Source organism: Geotrypetes seraphini, chromosome 13, assembly GCF_902459505.1.
Source record: "Geotrypetes seraphini chromosome 13, aGeoSer1.1, whole genome shotgun sequence".
Classification (NCBI taxonomy): Eukaryota; Metazoa; Chordata; class Amphibia; order Gymnophiona; family Dermophiidae; genus Geotrypetes; species Geotrypetes seraphini.
In genome coordinates, this window is record NC_047096.1 from 14,826,881 (window position 1) to 14,852,554 (window position 25,674).

A 25,674-nucleotide genomic window follows, 5' to 3' on the forward strand; every position below is an offset into this window, starting at 1 on the left:
ATTTCTTGACCCACAGACTGCCCTGCCCACGATGGCTGAAACGTCGGTTCTTTCTACGCCGACGCGGCAAGACCCAGAAACCTGCTACAATCATGACGCCAGCTGTGGAAGCCTAAGAGAACATGTAGCCCCTAGTCTTATTACTTTTCAAAAGGATGACCATCAATTCTACACCACTTAGGATTTTGTAGACCTCTATCGTATCCCGCCTCAGCTGTCTCTTTGCCAAGCTGAAAAGCCTACCTCTGATGCCTTTCCTCATATAAGAGGACTTCCGTTTTGTTCACCCTTCTTTTAACCTTTTCTAATTCTGCTATATCTTTTTTTAAGATATGGCGACCAGAATTCTCAAGGTGAGGTGGCACCATAGAGTGATAGAGGCATTAAAGTATTCTTTCTTATTTTCTCTCCCTTTCCTAATAATTCCTAGCATTCTGTTTGTTTTGGCTGCCATCCATACACTGGACAGAAGATTTAAGAACTGACAGACTTGGACAGACCAAAGGACCATCAAGCCCGGTATCCTGTTTCCAACAGTGACCAAGTCAGGTCCCATGTGTATTATTGTTCTTTCAAAGTCATAATCAAATCTCTGATGCCTTTTAAAATCATCATCTCATGCAGTTTGATCCAAACCCCCCCCCCCACCCCTCTCTTCAGACTTGCAACCTTCTTGTCCACACTAGTCCTTCATTCTCCCTGCCGGGCATCATTCTCAGTACCTGCCAGCTTCTCAGGTTTACCACTAGATGGCAGAAGCACTGCTTTACTTAAACATTTATAAAGGGGGCATTTTAAAAAGTCATTTTTGCACGTATGTGGCAATATACAGGCATAAAATGGCTCAGAAAATAGTGCCAGGTGTAAATATATGTATGGAACATGAATGTGCATTCTTAATACTGTAGGCTTTGCTGAGGACATGGTTTGTATGAAACATGGAAGAAGCTCACCAGTACACATGTAGATTATGTATGAGTGCATTCATGGCATGATTCCTGCCACTTACCTCAGCATTTTATACGAAATCATAGAGCCTGTTTGAGGTCAAGGTAGGGTTACCAGACGTCCGGATTTGGAGGACATGTCCGGGGGTCCGGACGGCTTTTCCAAACCCGGCACTTTGTCCGGTTTTGAAAAGCCTTCTCAAATTGCGTCAGGCAGGGAGGAAGTCCATTCATGCGTGGATGGCACAGATGACATCATCATGTGACGTCTACGCATGCGCGGACTTCCTCCCTGCCCGACGCGATTTGCAGACAAGAACAGGCAGTGGTGGGGCGGGTCTAGGGGTCCGGATTTTCCGATTGGAAAATCTGACAAGCCTAGGTCAAGGAGAACCGAAGACACTATCAACCTGGCACCACAGCAGTAAAATGACCAATTTTTTTATTGCCATTATCGCTGTTAGCGCGCAGCCGTTAAAAACAATTACCGCACGAGCATTTACTACGACCCATTTTGTAGGCAGTAAGGCCTGGATTCTGATAGTGGCGCCATAATTAGCAAGTAGCTGGAAGAGCAGTGCCAGTTGTGCGTCACTCCGATTACGGCACTGTTTTCAGAGTTGCGGCCTGTGTCGAAGGTAGGCGCCGGACACGTAGACCAGAGTTTTACAGGCCTACAGTTCGGTGTCTAACTTTGACGTACAATCATGCTTAGTGATGCCAATTAGAGAATGACACGGTGACAAAATTCATCACCGTTCCCGTACCCGCGGATAACTGTGGGAAACCATCTTCATGTCATTCTTTAAGGAGAGAGGGAAGAACCAGAGTATGAATGGCCACAACCACTGACCCGCAAGCTTTGCTTTGAAGAATGCTGGTGTAGAAGGACTGAGGTTGAAACAGACACTACAGAATGACAGTCTCTGGTATCCAGAGCAGATATTGTGATGTCATAATGCCTCATTCCACCAGTGCCTAAGAACCAATCACATCAGTGATGTCACAATGGCTTCATTATCCTTGGCTCACATAAGAATCAGAGTATGAATGGGCCCAGCCACTGACCCGCAAGCTTTGCTTTAAAGAATGCTGGTGTAGAAGGACCGAGGTTGAAATAGATACTAGAAAATGACATGGGATTATTTCCCGTGGTTATCTGTGGGGACTGGAACGGTGATGAATTTTGTCACCGTGTCATTTTGCCAAATCTCAACCACGCTCATAACCACACCTCTTTTGACATGCGTATGTCTTTCAAGAAATTGTTTAAAAACACAATTGTTTGCGGCCGCCTTTCTCATAACTCTGTGGTTATTTGTTTTCGATTTGAACCAATTCTGCATTAAGGAAATGTTGTGGGGGAGACTTGACTTATTTGCTTATTGCATTTTACAATGTCTGTTTGTGTTTGAAATTGTGGGTGTAAATGTTTTTGCACATCGCTTAGATTTCAGCGATTCATAAATTTTTTAAAAGTAAATTAATTAATTCAGCACCCCTATTCCCCTCTTCTGTTAAACTGCGCTAGCGGTTTTTAGCGCAGAGAGCCGCGCTCTTTGGCCCGTGCTGCTCCCAACACTCATAGGAACTCTATGAGCGTCGGGAGCAGCGCGGGCCATTCAGCGTGGCTCCCCGCGCTAGAAACTGCTAGCGCGGTTTAATAAAAGAGGCCCTATGTGTCTGCGTAGTTGCGATTCTGGTGCCATTTTATGTAGGTACATCGTGGCGCCTACTTTTTTTTTTTTTTTTTTCTTTTTGTTTTATAACGGCACTGTCAATTACCACGTCATTAAGAGCTAATTAAAACAATTAACTAAGGCACTGGTAGAACGCCTATCTAATGGCGCTGCTTTTAGAATCCAGGACTCGGGGCTCAGCCGGTAATCCTGCCTGTCCCAGATAAGACAGTATAAAAGGAACCACACAGTAGAACATGAAAAATATTTGCATAGTTGGCGAATCCAGCTCCAAAAGAAGCACCAAGTGAAACAGAACGTCCGTAGAGCCAGACACATGATCACTGATTTTCATAGAAAACCCCCCTCCCAGAATTTTCCTGCTGTAAAGTGTTTTGAACTGTTTAATCAAAAATTGGGACAAGAAAAAGACATTTGTACGATTTCTCCAAAGACCCCTGAGGCAGGCTAAAAGCCGACAACAATAAAACAGGGGAAACAATTCCACAAAAATCAAACAGGCAAGAGCAAAGTGGAAATGTCCAATCAGAATGGTGCACAAAAAAGTGTCTTTCAACTCATCTGATAAATCCAATGGTCTTTATTCATCCAAAATAACTCATACATCCAAAGAAACTCAATGACTCGACATGATCATGTTTCGGCCATCCGGCCTGCATCAGGAGTCTTAGGAGTCTCTGGATATCAAGTAGTCTTTGGGTATCAAATGGTTTAAAGCAAAACGATCATACCATTTCTCCGAATCTGTAGCGTTATAAAACAACGCGGCCTTGCTTTAAACCATTTGATACCCAAAGACTACTTGATATCCAGAGACTCCTAAGACTCCTGATGCAGGCCGGATGGCCGAAACATGATCATGTCGAGTCATTGAGTTTCTTTGGATGTATGAGTTATTTTGGATGAATAAAGACCATTGGATTTATCAGATGAGTTGAAAGACACTTTTTTGTGCACCATTCTGATTGGACATTTCCACTTTGCTCTTGCCAGGCTAAAAGCCAAAACACTGAAAGTGTCGGGTCTTTTTCATCTGGAATAAAGAAGAATATATGTCCCAGCTCTTCAAGCGTCCACACTCTTTATTGGGTGATATTTGGTTTGTTGTGTACTTGGAATTCCCTTTCTTTGTGTGTCGTATTCTCTGTCCCTAGACGCTCCCCCCTCAACCAAAAAATGAAAACGATTTGTTAGCGCACACACATTTGGAACTTACCGCAGGATGCAGGAGCGCGTCCCTTGGTAGGTTCTTTTAAGCTGTGGTAAGCATGTGCTAGCGTTTACCACAGTTTTGTAAAATGACCCCCATACTATGTTATAATGTATATTTCTATTTGAATAATTTGCTGTTGCAATTGTTTATTGCCATACAATACCTTGGGTGAATTTTTTAAAAAGGCTGGTAAACAAATCCTAATAAATGAACAGATCATGACATTTAAATACCTACGTGGCAAAAATGTGCGCGAGGCGAATCTCTTTCATTTGAAAGGAAGCTCTGGCATGAAAGGGCAGAGGATGAAGTTAAGAGGTGAGAGGCTCAGGAGTAATTTGAGGAAATACTTTTTTTTACAGAAAGGGTGGTAGATGCGTGAAATAGCCTCCTGGTAGAGATGATGGAGACGACTGTGTCTGAATTCAAGAAAGTGTGGGACAGGCACGAGGGATCTCTTAGGGAGAGGAGGAGATAGTGATTACTGTGGAAGGGCAGACAGGATTAACCATTTGGCCTTAACCATTATCTACCATCATGTTTCTGTGTTTCTATAACCATAAAGCTCTACGACCTCACAATGCAAGTGTTAAGAGCCTCAGCCAATAACCATAAAGCTCTATGACCTCATAATGTAAGTGTTAAGAGCCTCAGCCAATAACCATAAAGCTATATGACCTCACAAAGCAAGTGTTAAGAGCCTCAGCCAATAACCATAAAGCTCTATGACCTCATAATGTAAGTGTTAAGAGCCTCAGCCAATAACCATAAAGCTATATGACCTCGCAATGCAAGTGTTAAGAGCCTCAGCCAATAACCATAAAGCTATATGACCTCGCAATGCAAGTGTTAAGAGCCTCAGCCAATAACCATAAAGCTTTATGACCTCACAATGCAAGTGTTAAGAGCCTCAGCCAATAACCATAAAGCTATATGACCTCACAATGCAAGTGTTAAGAGCCTCAGCCAATAACCATAAAGCTATATGACCTCACAATGCAAGTGTTAAGAGCCTCAGCCAATAACCATAAAGCTATATGACCTCACAATGCAAGTGTTAAGAGCCTCAGCCAATAACCATAAAGCTATATGACCTCACAATGCAAGTGTTAAGAGCCTCAGCCAATAACCATAAAGCTATATGACCTCACAATGCAAGTGTTAAGAGCCTCAGCCAATAACCATAAAGCTATATGACCTCACAATGCAAGTGTTAAGAGCCTCAGCCTATAGGAAGAAGAGGAGATAGTGGATGTTGCAGAGGGACAGACTAGATAAGCCATTTGACCTTTATCTGCCATCATGTTTCTCTGGTAATTCACAGTCCATGAACATCCTACAGTTTTGGAGCACTCAGTACACTGGTTAAAGAGATGACAGACCAATCAAGCTGCTACAATATATGAAAAAAGTCTGTAAACAATCAGATGTCACTGTCTGGCTCTTTGTTTACAATGATATGAAATTCCAAATCTTTGTGCCAAGCACAATAAAGAAAGGGAAATCTCTCTGCTTGAGGGTTTAACTGACACCTGGAATGGGAAAGAAAAACGGCTAAATCTGTTTGATTCACTTTCTCTTGTTCGGCTTACTGTTTGGTAACTGAGAATGGAGACATGGGAGAGGCTGAGATTGTCAGTAGGGGAAGCGGGCTGGGAACGAAAATGTTGCTCTTGGCCTTTGGCAAATTAGCAAGAGTCAAAGAGAGACTCAAAACATGTGAGATTTACTTCCAAGCCCAGATCAAGATGAGATGTTTCACGGAGCTATATAATAATGCCACAAATGACAATTTGTGGTGTATGTGTAGGAATAGTCATTGGGATCACGCTCTACCAATCCCACCAGGACAGACAGGGAAAATGCTTGAATACCTGAATAAATTCATGTAAATCATTCTGAGCTCCCCTGGGAGAAGAACAGTATAGAAAATGGAATAAATAAATAGTGTGAAATATTTCAGCCTCTGATAACCAGGCCAGAGCTGGTATTGTGACATCATAATGCCTCATTCCACCAATGGCTAAGAGCCAACCTCATCAGTGATGTCACAATGGCTGGATTGTCCTTTACTTGGCTCACTTTTACTACATTTTGATTTCTAGAGTGGCGCAGTGCTTAAAGTTACAGCCTCATCTCTCTGAGATTTGTGGGTTCAAACTCACACTGCTCCCTGTGACCCTTGGCAAGTCACATAATCTTCCCCCCATGCAATCCGCTAAGAAGATCGACTGTCGGCTCCGGGCGGCTTTCCCGCAGAGGAGAGAATCCTGCATTCACTGTGGGCCTCATCTGGGGCAGCCTCCTTGGAGCGGCTGGGGCACGGGCAGTGTGTCTGGGAGGGAATGCATGGATGGGAGAACATCGCAGGGGAGGAGACATAGGCATCCTGGGACTGTCTGCCAAGTCTCTTCCCTGAAGAAGCCCTTTCTGGAAACGTCAATCGCTCCTCCTAAACTTACTTGCTCCACTTCATCACTGACGCTGAAACCGTGGATTGAAGACAAAGTTTTATTTTATTTTTCTTTCCAGCTTATGATTTATCTTTAATCTTATCTATTGTTTTGCCTTTTGTCTTTGTTTTGTTCTATTTCTATCATTTAAATTTCTCCAGAATTCTACTGTTCAACGGCTCCCCCTTCTGCTTCTATTCCTTTCTCTCCTCTCTTCTACCTTCCAAAGTATTTAGATCAATGCTGTCTTGTTAAAATGTTTATTTTATTTTTATTTTTCCTCAAACTCTACTTTTCACTTCTCTATTACCCTCCAGGTACTTTAGTTAGATTGTGAGCCTTCGGGACAGTAAGGGAATTTTTCAAGTACCTTTCTTATTTCTAATCTTAATGTATATTTTCTGTAAACCGCTTAGAACCTAACGGATGTAGCGGTATATAAGAAATAAATTATATTACATTACATTACATAATCCTCCCATTGCCCCAGATACATTAGACAGTGAGCCTGTCAGGACAGAGAAACCAAAAAACACTGGAGAGTGACGATGTTCCTGAAATGGATTTTATTGAAAATTTAAAAGTTCCACAAGTCAATGTAAGCAATCCACATAGAAATAAAATGATCCACAAAAAAACCTTGAGGACCTAATCCACCGAGAACATGGGACCCAACATGGTCCGTGTTTCGACAAGATAGTCTTTTTCAGGGGTCCCTGATAGTCCTAAGGTAGTAGATACGTGGAATATACCTGAATAAATTCATGTAAACCACTCTGAGCTCCCCTAGGAGAATGGTATAAAAAAAAATCAATTAAATAAATAAATGCATTTATCATATTGTAGAACAAGGGACTATCCCAGGGAATATGATCTCATTCTGTATTGTCCAAGATTACAATCCCAACTGGAGGTGACAACCGACAGAAGAAACCACAGAACTTGCAAATTTTTAAAGGTTGAGTGTGATTTTGGAGTTACTTAGCTATCTCTTATTTAACAGAGAAGAACTTTGCATGTCAGTACCATTGGTTCAACCCAGTCTGCCAATGTGGAATTCCAAAAATGGGATATGCACAGTTTGGGGGGTCAATGGCATTACCACAGGAAGTACTTTGGTCAAACAAGATTGGTTTTAGGGTCTTTCTCTACTTCTCGGTGTCTTTGTTAAAACTAAATTAATTTTTTCTGTATAACCTCTCTTGGTTCATGCTCCAGCCTCGAAGGCTCAAAAAAAAAAAAAATCAGTTTTGAGTCTTCCAGAATGGAGATAAATGATAAGAGTAGTAGAACTAACAATAGTGAAGAAATTCAATTATATTATAAGAGAGAAATTTAAAAAATAAAACTGAACAAACTCAAAAGCTTTATTTCCTGTTTTCTCATTCTAGGATGCTTCAAAACAATCAGCTAAGAAGAATCCCGGCTGAGGCCTTGAGAGACCTTCCAAATCTCCAGTCTCTGTAAGTCATGGCGTAGCAAGCCCTTTCTAATTAAGAGTGATACCAGGGTTTCTACTGCTAAACCAAGAACAGTGCCTCCTAGTGACTAATCATTAAATCTACTGCAGAATTTCCAGTATTTGAGTTAAAATATTTCACCTCTCAAATATATAACCTGCCACAATGTCAATATTCCAAATTCCAAGAACAATCTTCTCTACATTTATTATGTAACAAAAATATAATTGAAGGTTAAATTATTTCTAATTTGTATCAACTCACTAATAAAGCAATCTTTTAAACTTCCAAAGGATCTTTTATTTTTTGAGAAACAGAATTGAACCTACAATTTCAAGATATTGACTGGAAATACTTTTCACATATCTCATACCCTAGATCATACCCTCCAAGACCTCGGCGGTACCGCTGTGCGAAACAGTGTTTTTTCATGCACAGACTTTTGGCACCCAAATCATCGGTCTTTATTTTGTATTTTTACTTTATTTTTACTTCTTTTATACTTTCTAATAAATTATTCTTTTAAATAAGTTACCCCCCTCTTCTACAAAGCCGCACGATATTGGCCCCGAAGCCTATAGATATTTAAAGGGCTTTGGGGCTGTTGCCACGTGGTAGCCGCTAGCCTGGCTTTGTAGAAGGAGGGGTTAGTTTCTAAAGTTAATACTCATCTTTTGTATCAACACGGCAGGGGGGATACTTTTGGCATTTGGCATAATGTCTACATAGGGGTTCTTTTACTAAGCTATGATAAGCAATAATGCATGCTTACCATAGCAAAAAATTGCCTGGAAAAAAACCCCAACCCCACCTAAATGGTGATTTCTGGTGGTACACTGTGTGTTAAATACACAAGTTAGAACTAAAAGTAGCTGAGAAAACGAATTTGTATTGAAAAATTAAACAAATTCGGGCTCCAATAGAGACCTGTTTATCTAGTATTTAAGTAGTTCCACTAGAAATATTCCAGATATCCTGAGAAATTGTTTTTCATGCTATCTTCCTTGAATTGTTGGACAGTCTATTACATTTGCGTTCTATTTTTTTTTTCCTGCAGTCTTGTACATATGTAAACTTTGCAATAAAATATTTTAATAATAATTTAAAAAAAAAAAAAAAAAAAATATATATATATATATATATATATATATATATATATCTCCTCATTAAATTTAGGCCAATTTTTTTGAGTCTCTCATATGTAACTTCTACTTTTCCTGTTGAGCCTACTCATAGTTGTGACCAAACTCTACTTTAAGTTGCTGTATAGAGCAAATATAATCTAGTGAAGTTTAATCCAATGTTGTCAGCATAAATTTACATTGCTACAAGAATTTGTTCTAGTCCTGATCTAAGTCCTACCCCACATCCATAGGCATTGCCATAGGGGACAAAAGAGAGCATGTGCCCCACTCAAAAATGGCTTCCTACTCCTTCTACTGCTGGATCATGTCTACTAGCCATATTCTGCCCCAACTCCCTCACCTCTGCTTTCCATGGTTCAGTCCTGAGAGGCTGCTGAGATTACCAGTAGCCTGGAACTTACGTAGTAACTCTCTCTTTCTGACATCAGTGAAGGATGATATGATGTAGGGTTACTTTTCTGCATCCTAAACCCTAAATTGTAATTCTCCAATCTTCTTGTAATCCTCCTGGAAATGTCCAGACCAGAACTGCAAGGTATGGGCGGAATAGAAGTCATTAATGTAATGTAATGTTACCAGACGTCCGGATATGTCCTTTTGAGGACATATCCAGGGGTCCAGATGGCTTTTCAAAAGCCGCCTCAATTCGTGTTAGGCAGGTAGGAACTTCGTGCATGCGCGGACTTCATCCCTGGCCGACAAAAGCAGACAGCGGGGCTAGGGTAGTACTAGGGGCGGGACTGAGCAGGTCTGGGGGCGGGGCTAGATGGCTGTCAGATTTTCCAATTGGAAAATCCAATCTAGTATGATGAATCTGGAGAGCTGGGGTTGAGGGGAGGGGGGAAGAAAAACAGTATCATGGGATTTAGACTGTGGCGAGAATGAGAGGTAAAAATGAACAGATTTGTGAAAGGGGTGAGATTGGATGGAAATAGGGATGCTGGGAAAGACGTGAAAGAGGACGGGATATAAGATTGCACATCTTGTATCCCGCCGAAGGTGAGTTACAGGCAACGTATCTTTACATAGAATTTTGTACATAAGAACATAAGCATCGCCTCTGTCGAGTCGGACCACAGGTCCATCATGCCCAGCAGTCCGCTCCCACGGCGGCTCCCCAGGTCAATGATCTGTAAGTTATCTATTATTTACGACATTTTGCCTGTATAGTATCCCTCTAATTATACCCTTCAATCCCCTTTTCCTTCAAGAACTTGTCCAATCCCATTTTGAAACCCAAAATCGTACTTGCTCTACCACCTCTTCTGGAAGCGAGTTCCAGGTGTCCACCACCCTCTGAGTGAAGAAGAACTTCCTAGCATTTGTTCTGAATCTGTCTCTCTCTACCTTCTCTATACCCTTCCTAATCTTGTAAGTTTCTATCATATCACCTCTAAGTCTCCACTTTTCCAGGGAAAAGAGCCCCAGCTGCTCCAGCCTCTCAGCATATGGAAGGTTCTCCATGCCCTGTATCATTTTTGTTGCTCTTCTCTGGACCCTCTCGAGTATCACCATATCCTTCTTAAGGTACGGCGACCAGTACTGAACGCAGTACTCCAGATGCGGTCGCACCATTGCCCTATACAACGGGAGGATAACCTCCTTGGTTCTGGTAGTCATACCTTTTTTGATAATGCCCAACATTCTGTTCGCCTTTTTTGAGGCCGCTGCGCATTGTGCCGCTGGTTTTATTGTTTTATCCACCAAAACCCCCAAGTCTTTTTCTAGGTTGCCTTCCCCCAATATCATCCCCCCCCCAATCGTGTAGTTGTACATCGGGTGGGGGACGATATTGGGGGAAGGCAACCTAGAAAAAGACTTGGGGGTTTTGGTGGATAAAACAATGAAACCAGCGGCAGTTAAATATGTTACAAAGAATTATACATGCTACATAAAGTTATTAAATTTACTGCGCGCTAAAAAGCTTAGCGCACCTTTGTAAAAGAGGGAGATAGTCTTTGTTTTGGGTGACTTGTTTATTTATCTGAGGCTGAATAAGAAGCTGGCTAAGGGTAAGATGAAGAAACTGAGGGTCAGATTCTGTAACCAGCACTGATACTGGCAGCTGCCTTAAATGCGGCCGCCGATCTTGTGTCATCGGCACCAGTTTCAAAACCACACCTATGGTGCCAGACATGTAAACCAAGGTTTTCTGGGCCTACATTTGCATCGCCACTTCTGGCATTGGCCATGCCTAAGAATGTCATAATGTCCCTGTATCGCTCCATGGTGCGACCTTACCTGGAGGATTGCGTTCAATTCTGGTCTCCTTATCTCAAGAAAGATATAGTGGCGTTAGAAAAGGTTCAAAGAAGAGCGATCAAGATGGTAAAGGGGATGGAACTCCTCTCGTGTGAGGAAAGACTAAAATGCTTAGGGCTCGTCAGCTTGGAAAATAGACGGCTGAGGGGAGATAGGATTGAAGTCTACAAAATCCTGAGTGGAGTAGAACGGGTTCAAGTGGATCGATTTTTCACTCTGTCAAAAATTACAAAGACTAGGGGACACTCGATGAAGTTACAGGGAAATTCCTATAAAACCAATAGGAGGAAATTTTTTTTCACTCAGATAATAGTTAAGTTCTGGAACGCATTGCCAGAGGATGTGGTAAGAGCGGATAGCGTAGCTGGTTTTAAGAATGGTTTGGACAAGTTCCTGAAGGAAAAGACCATAGTCTGTTACTGAGAAAGACATGGGGGAAGCCACTGCTTGCCCTGGATCGGTAGCATGGAATGTTGCTACTCTCTGGGATTCCGGAATCTTGCTATTCATTGAGATTCTGTATGGAATATTGCTACACCTTGGGTTTTTTCCAGGTACTGGTGACCTGGATTGGCCACCGTGGGAACGGGCTACTGGTCTTTACGGACCATTGGTCTGACCCAGTAAGGCTATTCTTATGTTCTTTTGTTCTTTGGCGTTCGGCGGCCTAAAGCGTCTATGTAGGCACGATCCTTGCACCTTTTATTTAAGCATCGGTAGGTTCTTCAATCTTGCCTGTTATGCCATTTCTAATGGCATTCTTCATTGCGAAAGGATGAGAATCAGAGTAAAGTGGATGAGGATTACAAGCGTAGACAGTGGGTGAAAAATACAAGGGCAGTAATATTCCAATCAATTTAAACAGTCATTGTATGCAGATCTATCTCATTCACATTCATTGTGAGTATCTTAAAAACCTGACTGCTGGACTAAAACCAGCCCTGGCTCATCCTTGCTCGTGGTGATCTTACCTGGTGCTCTGGTGACACCACTTGGCCTGCAGTATAATGAAACTAATACTGGGATTTACCACCTGGGATCTTGCACCCTCTCCGCTGACGGGTTCTCAGAATCTGCCTTTACCATTTGAATTGTCTGCCCTCCTTTTCTTTTTAAATTCTCTACAAAGTGAAATTATTTAACAAAACCCCACCCAAACCCTTTTGATATTTTTGCGGGTTTGGCTGATGCCCAAGGCTGAGGTATATTGTGCTGTTTCTTGCCAACAAACAGCCATAACTAGTTTGTAAGAGAAACCCCCTCCCCACCCCCAGATAATTAGATTCTCAGAAAACCTTTCCTCCCCCTTCATTCAGCATAATAACCGGGACTGCCTTCCAACCTCATCCATATTCTGAGGTGAGCCACTGCTTCAAAGCAAAATGCCATTTTGATTCTGACAGAGCGTTCGATAATGAAAGATTGAGTTACTGTTTATTGAATATGGTGATGAGATATAGGTCTTGGCAGCACACTTTAGCAAAGGAAACCTTAGGAGACCAAACTGATACAAAGAAAATTGATAGAGCCGAGGTGCTTATACCTCCGGATAGAGGTCCAATAATAATAATAACAACTTTATTTTTGTATACCGCCATACCCAGAAGAGTTCTAGGCGGTTCACATTGGTTAGAACAAATTACAAGAGGTTACATGCCAAATTGATCATAGAGTTGCGAACAGCAAGGAGGAAGAAGGGGGGAGAGGAGGGAGATGGGGGGGGAGAAGTTTTGGTAGGAGGGAGGAGGAGGATTGAAAAAGGGGCATTAAGGGTCTTTAAGGGTCTTGGTCTCGGAATAGGTGGGTTTTAAGTGTTTTTCTGAAGTCGAGGTAGTTGTGGGCTTTGAGGACCATTTGGGCCAGCCAAGGGTTTAGTTTGGCGGCTTGGAAGGCATAGAGGAACAAATACTCTACAATCGATGACAGAAAAGAAAAATAGTGGAAAAATATATAGAGCAGTGGTTCCCAACCCTGTCCTGGAGGGCCCTAATGAATATGCTTGGGGCAGATTTGCATGCCTGTCACCGCCATTATAGGCAAATCTCTCTCTTGCCTATTCATTAGGGCTATCCCGAAAACCCGACTGGCTGGTGGTCCTCCAGGACAGGGTTGAGAACCACTGATCAAGAGGATAATTGCAAAAGCAGCTGTACTGACTTGACACAGGCTTGTGTTCCATCTCAAATGCCTGCATCGGGCGCCTGAGGTCAGTTCAGTGACAGTAAAAGCCTGCAGTTTGCAATGAATAGAACGTGCGTTAAAAAAAAATCTCAGATCAACGTAGTATGTCCGCCCAACTTGTAAGCTACTCAATAATTGCGGGAAGCATCTAGCACAGTGGTTCTTAACCTTGTTGGAGGTACTGAACCCCACCAGTTTCATATGCGTGTTCACCGAACCCTTCTTTATTGGAAAAATAAAATATGATTTTTACAAATTCAAAACATAGGTATACAATGAGGGAAAAAATAATATCAATTTTGAAAACAAAAAAGTTCTCCTATATTTCGAATAATAATAACATAATAATGAAATTTACTGCAAATCAGTGTGACTTCTGCTGTTGCGGGGCGTATCATCACGAATCATAAGCGCTTCGGTCACGTTCAATCATCTATCAGTTAAATCACAAATTTTGATCAGGAATTGATTGATGTATATAAGGCGTTAGTTAGAGATTGATAGATCAAGAAACCGAGTACACGATCAGTCTTGATCAAAATCACTGAATAACTGATAGATGATTGAACGTGACCGAAGCGCTATATGAGTCGGAGGTGTGTTTTGACCTCCGCCGAACCCGCGAGACTGACTCACCGAACCCCTGGGGTTCGGTCGAACCCAGGTTAAGAACCACTGATCTAGCACATGCTGTAGTTCTAAGGTTCCCATGATTATAGAGTTAGCCTACGAGTTAGGCAGACGTGCTACGTCGATCTGAGCTTTTTGCACCAAGTTCTGCTCGTTGCAAACTGCAGACATTTACTGCCGCCGAACCTTACCTTAGACTCCTGATGCAGGCAATTGAGCCGAAACACAAGCCAAGCCTAGTGGTGGCATTGTTGCTCTCTGTGCTCCAAAGAGTTAAACTAAGCATAGGTGCAACCATGGAAACAAAATATGAAAGCAGATATGGACCATTGGGCCCCTCTAGTCTGCCCTGTTTCTTCCCAGATACAATGCCTTGGATACCAGTTGATCACTATTCCTCTTTATTCCTTCATAACTAAGTAGATTCTGAGCTTATCCCCTGCCATTTTGAATTCTCCATCTTGTTTTTATACTATGTCCACTGTCTCCCTCAGGAGTCCATTCGTAATGTCCACCACCCTTTCCATGAAGAAATATTTTCTAATGTTCCTCTTGAATCTACCTCCTCTGAGCCTCGTATTTAAAAGCTGTTTCCACTAGAAAGATATGTGCCATATTGATGAGTGTCAAAGTCTTTTTCCTCCATTTACACTAGTACATCTAAATCTTGTCAATTTAGCCAACAGACTCCTCTGTGTCGTTATTTGCAGTTCATAGTATAAAAGAGACAAGTAGATCACTGTTTTGCTTTTTTGGGCTATGCCACTGCTTCCCAGGCAGGTCAGAGCTAAAGGATGTTTAAGCTGCACTTACAGCCCTTTCAGGGGAGGAAAGTCACCCCTAGTGGATGCACTCTGTGCATTTTAGAGGGAACCATGGCTCCCAGGAAAGGACTGATGCTACAGTGACTGGCCTAAGTAAATTAGGAAGGGATATAAAACCCAGGTGGTTATCAGTGAAGGCCCAAGGTGCTGTAGCCCAGTGGAAGCTAGTTCTGAATCAGCAAGAAGCCGAGAGACGGCAGAAGGAATCTTTTTCATCAACTGTACATCTGGTGACTAGCTTTGGATTATTTTGAGCTTACAGTGTTGATAATCCATTATTACATCAGTGGTATCAGACTTCGTACATTGACGTGGTTCTTCTGAATGAGATAGACCATCTTGTGGACTCTGAAGTTAGTTCCCAGACTGCCTCCAGGACTTGGGTTTAAATTTCTATTACATTTTAGATTTGATAAGACAATGTGTACTTCATTTTTAAAGGTACTGTTTGTTTTTCTTACTCATTAAAAATCTCAATAAAGATAATGACGGGACAGGAAGAATTCGCAAATGTTTTCTATTATAAGAAAACATTTTGGCTTTATGCTTGCTCAGCATGAAGGCCTTTCCACAGGTTACAAGTGGAGAAGTCATAAATTAATTATAGAAATGCCTTGCTCTTGCACACGAACCCTAAGAAGAATTCCGTTAACTTGGGCAGCTGGTTTAGGCCTGTTTTGGTGAGACCATAGGACCTTTGATGTCAGAGGAAAGTAAAAACTTTTGTGTCTGATTGGTAAAGGATATTCTGTTGCCTTTTCTGCTCCACATTCACACTTATTAGAATCATAGAAAAAAAGAACAAATAATTCTGAAATGGTTTCTTATAAATATTTTTAATGTCTCTTAAAAATACAGTAATGATATCATTTAATAGCAATAGCGAATGATGATCAGATCCAAGATGGCCGCCACAAGGAAGCACAGTTCCTGCTGAGTATATGGTTCAATCCAGCTTAGTGGTGGGAAGTGTAAGGGCTAATTGAGGACTTATCTCAGTGTCCTCTGATGGACCATTTTGTTGAGTTTGGAAACACCAGTATGTTTTTGGAGCTGGTCTCTGCAGCCCCTCACTAGAGGAAATGATCTCCTTGAGCCCTGGAACTGGCCATTTCTTCCTCCATCTTACATGATTGGCTTGTTGGTAGGCTCAAGTGTTGAAAATCTATCACTGTTTCTTGATTCCTAACCTGGCATTAAAAACACAGCAGCAATCCACAGCTCTTTGCAAAATAGCACACTTCCCATCAGTGTTTGAGTGGTGATTGGCTCATGCCTAGTGTCTAGTGCAGCCCCTTACGTACACCCCACCCTGACCTAAGACCGTCTCTCTTAATTACTTAAAATAAAAATGCACCCCCAATCCCAACCACTCCCCCAGGTCCCTCTGACCCATCTGTTAGGGAAGATATGGAAGAGGCAGGAACAATGCCCATTCCCTCCTGCCACCAATGCCGCCACCTTGGAAAATGGTAAGGCCATTTAATAATAATAATAATAATTTTATTTTTCTACATCGCCAACACCCAAAAAGTTCTAGGCGATTCACAGAGTAAGAATGACTGGTCATTCCAGTGATAATACAAAGCAATCAGAAAGGCAATACAATATTTCAATAATGAAAATACAGTATAAAACTATAACATAGTCATCAATCAAGAACAAATTTTTTGAACAAATAGGTCTTAACTGATTTTCTAAAAGTGTAATAAGATGCAGATTGATGAATGAGATCATTTACTTGCACATGTGACCATATACACATGAAAATGACTTAATTAAATTACCCTGTATATATCTATGAAGTAGTGCCATGATGCCACTGGAAGAGAATGAGTAAGAGCCTCTACCTTTGAATGAAGTCTTGGTGAGTAGTACCCCCTAGTATAATGCATGAGATACACACGTGTGTGAACCACATCCACCCCATGGTCAAAATTTCTCACATTGCAGTAATAATCCCTCTCGGCAACCTTCCCCCAGATCATTTTATGTCCCCTTTATGTGCAGTAAGAAGGAATTTCATAATAACGCTTCTGGAATGTATTTCGTGATACACTTCAGCAGAGTATCTCAGCACAAGAGAGAGAGAACCCCCCCAAAAAAATAAAAAAAAATGCAAGGAATCAAGAAGGAAAAATGTAACAAGGGGTGGAGGGAAAGAGGATGGAGAGGGATACAAGCTAAAAAAACAAAACAAAAACGAGAATGGATCATTCTACCAAATAAAGGAACTTTTGTACCTGAAGTGATGGAGGGTCAAGTGATTTGCCCAAGATCACAAAAGACTAAGGTGGAATTCAAACCTGACTTCCCTGTGGCTGTAACCATTAGACATTCCTCCACTCCAGGTGAGAGATTATAAGGGAGAAAGCTTGAGTGGAACATTAGAGAGGGGATAATTCAGCCAAAGGGCAGAGAGTAGCAGAACAACTACACCAGACTTCCAAGAAGGCCAAGTTAACAGAGACAACTGTAGTTGCAACCCTGCCATGCTTTGAAAATCAACAGAAAGTCTTGATGACTGTTTGGATTGCTATAAAGTTTAGTGATACGACTGGGTGTTGGAGTGGAACTTGCTGTGCCCAGCACAGGCAATTAAAACTGTACACTCAAAGCATGCTTGTGAAGCAGCTTGTAAATAGGCATTCTTTACATATAAGTCAGATCAGTTAGAACTACTATTCTCGGTGTCATCCACAGGCTTTTCAGGTGCTTCATTTGAGTGCTTTCACCTGCAAATTGTGATACCCACAAAAATCTGGCCCCATTCCGCCCGGCCACGCCCCATGCCCTCAACCTGTTTTCTCATTGGGTTGGCATCAGTACATGCGCTGGTGTGATGCGATGACATCACGCACATGCGCATGATGTCACTGCTTTACATCCATGCATGCGCAGATGCCGTCTTGTTGCTAGAAGCTTTTCAAAACCTGGACAAAGTGCCGTGTTTTGAAAAGCCGTCCGAGGAAATCCGGACAACTGGGAACCCTACCCCTGCTTGACTAATGATGGACAAACCCGGATGCATGGCCCTATCCTGTTCCGCCCCAGCCCCGCCTTGTTCTGCCTCCGGCCCACCCCATTCCGCCTCCAGCCCCGCCCCCAAAAGCCTCATCTCCTTTTTTTTTTTTTTCTCCCAACCTCCAGGCCGCTTCTGGAGGGTCTCCAGCAGGCACGGATGCATGCAACATTATCCGCACATGCTTGTTGAAGGCCCTCCAGACATGGCTGGAGCTTGGGGATTTGGACAAAGTGCTGGGTTTTGGAAAGTCTGTCCAGGAACCCGGACAGTCCCTCTAAAAAGAGAACATATCTAGGTTTTCCCGGACCCTATTCTTGACCATACTTTAAAGAAACAGAGGATCATTCAAGACTTTCTTCCAAAACAATAGTTACACAAACACTGACTAGGCAATGAGCTTTCTAACAGCAGGAGGTGGGTGAAGCAGAGCTGGCGCTCAGTGGCATGTGGTTTGCACTGGAGCTCTAGCATTCCTGTGCCAATCTTAATGTGTGAGAGTCGTGTGTCAAGTTAATTAATGGTTTTGCGGTTACAGCTCTTACCTGAAGCATCTTAAGGATGGGGGGAGGGACAAAGGTGTTCTTCTGTTCTCTTGCCAGCAGAAATAGGGAGGGGGAGAGTGTGAAATAAAAACCCCTCGGGTATTTCAAAGCAACAGGTGCTAGAAATGATAGTTATGGCTTTTGCCAAGTAAAAGGGTGCAAACAAAAAAAAATTTATGTGTTTGGGGGTTTTTTCTTGATCTTTTAATTCACAGTCTCGGATTTCTGTTTCATATAAGAATAATCATATTCAATGAAAGAAATTCATGTTTAGGCTTTTTTGGGGCTTAATTTTGGGGCTTAATTTGTGCCCTGGGTGCCTTTTTCAGCAGATGGAATAATCTTTATTTTGCTGTAAATTTGGGATCGCAGAATGCCACCAGCTCCCTGCCTCCCTCTGTCCTCTATTAAGGGTGTAGTGTTCCCTCTGCGGTCTCCCTCCCACGTGGTTTGATCTTCAGGACTGTGATTTCTGGAAGAGGGTGTAGGACCATCTGAACCGCTTACAAACAATGCAACGTTCCTCTTAGGATGCCTGACAGTTGAAAGACTGGTGACTTCTGGGTGGCTTCTCTTCATATGATTCTGCAAACAAGCCTCTGCTCTGTCCTGTAACTGTGCCCACCCTGCTGTACAGCTCAGCCTTATGGACCTCTGTCCCGCCCTGTATCATCCTCGGCTATTCCAGTATTGGACTCCCCTTTCCAGTCTACCACTGAGAGACACACATTAGAGAATGACACGGGAACACATTTTTCCTGTCCCCGTGGGAACTCATTTTCCCATCCCGTCCCCGTGAGTTCTTTTCCTTTCCCTGCCCCGTTCCTGCAAGCTCCGTCCTCATCTGCACAAGCCTCAAACACTTAAAAATCCTAAATAGCAACATTCTAGAGCTCAGATTGTGATGTCATAATGCCTCATTCCACCAATGCCTAAGCTCCGTCCTCATCTGCAGAAGCCTCAACCACTTTAAAATCATAAGTAGCAACATTCTAGAGCTCAGATTGTGATGTCATAATGCCTCATTCCACCAATGCCTAAGCTCCGTCCTCATCTGCAGAAGCCTCAACCATTTTAAAATCATAAGTAGCAACATTCTAGAGCTCAGATTGTGATGTCATAATGCCTCATTCCACCAATGCCTAAGCTCCGTTCTCATCCGCACAAGCCTCAGACACTTTAAAATCATAAGTAGCAACATTCTAGAGCTCAGATTGTGATGTCATAATGCCTCATTCCACCAATGCCTAAGCTCCGACCTCATCTGCACAAGCCTCAACCACTTTAAAATCCTAAGTAGCAACATTCTAGAGCTCAGATTGTGATGTCATAATGCCTCATTCCACCAATGCCTAAGCTCCGTCCTCATCTGCGAAAGCCTCAAACACTTTAAAATCCTAAGAAGCAAAAAACAAAAGGAACTGACCCCAAAATATCCACAAAGAAGAAAATCCAGAGAAAACCAACAAAAACTCTGTGGAGTGACGATGTTCCTAAATGGACTTTATTTGAAAGCGTCAAAGTTCCAAGGGTACACTGAAATCATCCACATAAAATAATTCCATCCACATAAAAATAGGTTATCCACATAAAAGCCTTAAAGGACCTAGTCCATTAGGGATACAGGACCCAACACGGTCCGCGTTTTGACAAAAAGTCTTCTTCAGGGGTGAGTAAGTGGGAAACAATTGTGTGGTGAGCCGGAAGTGAGACACTGCTTGCATTTGCTCTGGCTCACCACACAATTGTTTCCCACGTACTCACCTTTATAGGACCCCTAGGGACCCCTGCAGAAGACTTTTTGTCGAAACTCGGACCGTGTTGGGTCCTGTATCCCTAGCGGACTAGGTCCTTTAAGGCTTTTATGTGGATAACCTATTTTTATGTAGATGAAATTATTTTTATGTGGATGATTTCAGTGTACCTTTGGAACTTTGACACTTTCAAATAAAGGCCATAGAGGAACATCGTCACTCCACAGAGTTTTTTGATTTTCTCTGGATTTTCTTCTTTGTGGATATTTTGGGGTCAATTCCTTTTGTTTTTTGACAGGCATTGAATATCCAGGTTTTTAAAAAAGCAAGTAATTGATAACTGCTTATCTGATATTCAGCAGTAACTGGGCTTTGGCTAGCACATAAAGATAGGAGTGTTATCTATATGGTCCTATCTAAGCCCTAATCTTGGCCAGTTAGTGCAGAGAATCAGAGTCTATCTCAGATCCACCCTGAAATGCCCCAAGGATCGCTGGCTAGCATTTTGGTGCTAACCGGTGATTTTCAGCCAGGATAACCGGTTAGCCGCTGAGACACAAGTTAACGTAGCCATTCCCAATCCAGTCTGTGGGTCACACCTAGTCCCATTGGGCTTTAAGGATATCCATAATAAATATTCATGAGTTAGAATTACATGCAAATCTATCTCATGCATATTCATTGTGGATATCTTGAAAACCCAATGGGACTAAATATGCTCCTGAGGACTGGTTTGGGAATAGCTAAGTTAACAGGTTGGTGGCCATTGCCAACGGTTCATTCATTCTAAATAAGTGGGGGTTTATTGATATTGGAATTTGTCTTTTATTATATATATTAATAATGGATGCATTATTGATAATAATAATAACAGCTTATATACCGCAATACCGTGAAGTTCTATGCGGTTTACAAAGATTAAGCAAAGGTACAAATTGATTGACTTTAAGAGGGGAGGAAGAAAGAGGGTTAATAGGACAGGAAATCCATTTTTGAGGAAATCGCTATTGAGGGGAGAGAGAAGAGAGGATCAGTTGTCTAGATACTTTAGGAACAGGTGTGTTTTTAGACGTTTCCTAAATTCCTCATAAGTAGTGGGCAAAAGCAATTGTTCTAGGTCTTTACTCCATGATGCTGCTTGGTGTGAGAGAAGGTGTTCATGGTGTTTTTTCAGTTTACAACCTCTCACTGGGGGGGAAACGAAGTTGGAATGTGAGCTTCTCTTGTGTCTGTTGGCTGAGAAGATGAAAAGGTCAGTTATATATTTAGGGGCAAGTCCGTGTAGTGCTTTGAAGCAGAAGCAGGCAAATTTAAACTTTACGCACGCCTCCATTGGCAGCCAATGCAGCTGCCGGTAGTCCTTTGATGCTGTATTTATAGTATTTGATGATATTTGCATCAATAAAAACTGTTTGAATCTAAATAACAGGGAGGGGGGTGGGGTTATAAGCTTGCACTGCTACTACACATGCTGGATTGGTACAAATGTATTCTGCTCCCCTCTTGGCTGGCATCAGTGTGGTTGTGTGAGGGAAGCCTCTACTGTCACTGCAGAGGGTGTACCTTATTTTCACGCATATAAAGCGCGCGTTATACACGATTTTACAAACCGTGTATAACCATGCGCGTTATATGCGTGAGCGCATTATCCCCTTTTTTTTTACATAGTTCCCCCCCGACGTCCGATTCCCCCCCCCCCCCAGCAGGACCGCTCACACCCGCACCCCGAAGGACCGCTCGCGCTGGAACACGAACCCGCACCCCCACCCCGAAGGACCGCTCGCACCCCCACAGCCTCTCCACCCCCCACTCCCCCATCATGTAGAAGTTTCCTACCGTCGTCCTGCTGCTTCCTCTGCCGGCAGTCCTGCCCCTTCTCTTAGCCCTGCGTCTACGCTGCTTCCTCTTCCGGCGGTCCCAGAGAGAGGGCGGGACCGCCGGAAGAGGAAGCAGCGTAGACACAGGGCTAAGAGAAGGGGCAGGACCGCCGGCAGAGGAAGCAGCAGGATGACGGTAGGAAAATTCTACATGATGGGGGTGGGTGGGGAGGCTGTGGGGGTGCGAGCGGTCCTTTGGGGTGGGGGTGGGGGTGCGAGTGGTCCTGCGGGGGGGGGGGGGGTGAATCGGACATTGGGGGGGCATCAAGCTTTCAGGGTGGGGACAGGACTTCAAGGGGGAGAGGAGAGTCGGGGTGGGCTAAAGGAGAGTGGGCTGGCCAGAGGAGAGTCGGGCTGGCCAGAGGAGAGTCGGGGTGGGCGAAAGGAGAGTCGGGCAGCGACGGGAGAGTCAGGGCGGCATGCGCGGTATACAGGTGTGCGCGATATATAAAAATTTATTTACATAAATTACAGTTCCCTGCGCGCTATACCCGTGTGCGCGTTTTACACGGGTGCGCGGTATATGAGTGAAAATACAGTACTTGTCTCACACTGAGTGAAAACCTGCTCTGGAGCTGCTTGTGTCCTATAGCACTGGACAACAAATTTTGCTTCCTTCAAAATGAACACAAATATAATTTCCCACTGACTGTATCGCATAGGAATTTTGAGAAACACGATGATATCTTTAATTGACTATCACATGCTTTAATGCACAAAGTTTCCGATACGCTGTGATAGTTTGCCGTGGCTAAAAGTGTTTTCCTGCTGATTTTCGTTTGTACTCCGTGTCTGGTGCATCTCGTTGCAGTGTCCAACAATAGTCTGCCAGCATTGATGGGTTCCAGTTGCCCTGATATCTTTTTTTTTCCATAGTGGCAATGTCCTGGTGAAACCTCTCGCCATATTTGTCGCTGACTGCACTGAGATTTGTGGGGAAGAAGTCCCAAGTGTGAATGTAGACAGTGCATCTTCAGTGACATGTTGTAGTTTTCTATGCTCTAAGATAGGGGTAGGGAACGCCGGTCCTCAAGAGCCGTATTCCAGTCGGGTTTTCAGGATTTCCCCAATGAATATGCATTGAAAGCAGTGCATGCAAATAGATCTCATGCATATTCATTGGGGAAATCCTGAACACCCAACTGGAATACGGCTCTCGAGGACCGGAGTTCCCTACCCCTGCTCTAAGACATTTATCAACCCGTTGGATATAGTTTGGTGCTCTGTAGCTGCCAAGAAAATAATGACATCTTTGAATACTTTCCAGGTGATTTTCTCTGGCTCGACTAACAGATCTTCAAATCTCTCGTCGTTGATGATGCGTCTGATCTGTGGATTGACAAAAATGCCTTCCTTAATCTTGGCGTCAGTTATTAATTGATTAATTGCATTAGCCTGAAAGTATAATGAGAAATTGCAAAACTGTACTTTTTTGTTGTTGTTGTTAAAATGGTACGTGATACGTAATTTGAAACGTGATTTTTGTGATCCGCAGCCCAAAATCTTTTAAGATACATCTGAAAGTGTTGAAGAAGCAAAAACTCTGTTGTCCGGTGTAGTTCAAAGTTTATTAATATTTGATGTATCGCTGAATCTGTTTACAAAGCGATGTACACAAGTAAAAAAGGGATAAGATTATAAAAAGACAAATTAAAAATTCATTAACATCAAATTTAAGACAAGACAAACTTTAACTGGGGAGGGAAGAAGGGCAAAAGTTACATCTGTTATATCGAGAAAAACAAATATGGAAAAAAACAGAAGGAAACGGGGGTAGTTAAAAAATTAAAACTCTGGGCGTGTGCTGTACATGCTAACAGAAAACCTTATTATTAGCTTTCGTCGCTAATTAAGTCGCTAGAAATTCCTACCGAAAAATCGCATTCAATAGCAATCCTCAAACTAGTGCAGATCTCCCAGAACTCGGCGTATGCACTAATCTGTTTAATTACAATCAGAAGGAAAGACACTCAGCAAAACAAAATCACACATGGAAGAAAGAGACAAAAGTGGTTTGGGGCTTGTTTAATTGATATCAATACCAGCTACTGCATGCCAACCCTGTCCATTGCATTTCCCATATTACTTCCAGACGAAAGACAGAGGGAGGCCTCTGTCAACGAGATGGCAGTGGGACAGCATAAAAGGCGCGACTAGACCGTAGTGTTCAGGAAGAAATGGCATGTTGATTTATGAGGGAATCAAAGGAGGTTTTGATTTTTTTTATGCAGCTAAAGGAAAGGAGACACGAAATATTTTCTTTGTCTGGCACCTGCTATGAAGTAATTATACTTGTCTTTTTCCTAAGAGGTTCCTTCCATTAGCTACTGCCATGACTAAGGGGTCCTTTTATTCAGGTGTGCTAAATGCTAATATGCCCATAGGAATATAATGGATGTCATAGCATTTAGCACGCGAAATTGGTTACCTAGTTCCAGGAGGGAGACTTTTTGGCCAGTCCTGGATTTGAACTTGCATCCCAACGCAGGGTGAGATTTGTAGTGCTTGATTCTACCCATTGAAGTCAGCAGGTCTCGTAATACACCAGGATGGGATTGCCAGAAATCTAGAAATGGCCCAAAAATCTCCCTCCTGGAAATGGGTAATATTGCAGCACTTCCCCAGTTTGCTTATCAACCTACTATATAATGTAATATTCGAAGAAAATGGTTCCGTTGCGTCCCAGTTTCTCCAGCAACAGTTAATGGAAATTAGCACAGGAAAACCAACCATGATCTTGTTAACTGTACAACTCAACTCAGACTGATTTTTTTTTTCTATTTATTTAAAACGTGTATATCCCGTACATCCAGAAAACTGTGCGGGTTACAGTAAAATAAATATATATGGATTCAGACGTATGGTGCTAGACACTCAAAGTCAGCAGTGGGAAAATGCCCATTTTCAAAAGGCAAATCACCATGGGGCTCATAATCGAAAGAGAAAAACGTCCCAAAACCGGCCTAAGTCGGTACTTGGACGAACTTTTCTCAAAAACGTCCAAGCGTCAATAATAAAACTGGGTTTTGGACGTATTTCTAAATGACCTAGGCCTTCATAGTGCCATTCAACATCCAAAGCTAAACGGGGCGTTTCGGGAGGCGTGTCGAGGGCAGGAGTTGGGCGGGATATGGGCCGGCTTAGAGACTTAGTCGTAAACCGAAAGTTTAACAACAGAGCCTAGACAGAACTTGGACGTTGTGACTTAGACATGGTCTAAGTCACAAAAACCCACCTAAACTCACCAGATAAGCACTGAAAACACATAACACAGACCCCCGCACACTACCCCAGTGATTACCAACCCCCCCCCATAAAAATTTTATTCACAACTTTTAAATTTCATCCTTCAGACCATCATCACCTGGCCGCCTGGCATAGGAAAGCCTAGTCGTCCAGCCCAGAGGCAGCTTAAGCCATCTTGCGGGGTGGGTTAGGGACCAATGTTGAATATTGAATGCCTTCTGCATAATTTCAGGCCCCAGGCCTGTGCCCAAATTAGCCCTGGCATTGAATATATGGGTCAAATTCTACCTAAGGTAGTCCGGACCTTAAAAATTGCTGACCACCGCAGGCTTAATGTCAGGCCCCTAGTGCCCAATTATCAATTTTTAAATGATTGTCCTGGGGAGGTGAGGAAGTCCTCAAGAATCTTATGGGG

The 25,674-nt window shown here is 42.7% G+C and overlaps 1 protein-coding gene across 3 annotated transcripts in view; it reads left to right on the plus strand.

Annotated features, from left to right (window-relative positions):
* Nucleotides 1-25,674, plus strand: part of LGR6 (leucine rich repeat containing G protein-coupled receptor 6) — a 213,893-nt gene that overhangs the window by 126,982 nt on the left and 61,237 nt on the right. For all 3 annotated transcript variants that reach the window (XM_033917341.1, XM_033917340.1, XM_033917339.1), the window contains exon 4: nucleotides 7,705-7,776. In XM_033917341.1, the coding sequence (XP_033773232.1) occupies nucleotides 7,705-7,776 (72 nt within the window). The remainder of the gene's footprint in view (nucleotides 1-7,704; nucleotides 7,777-25,674) is intronic.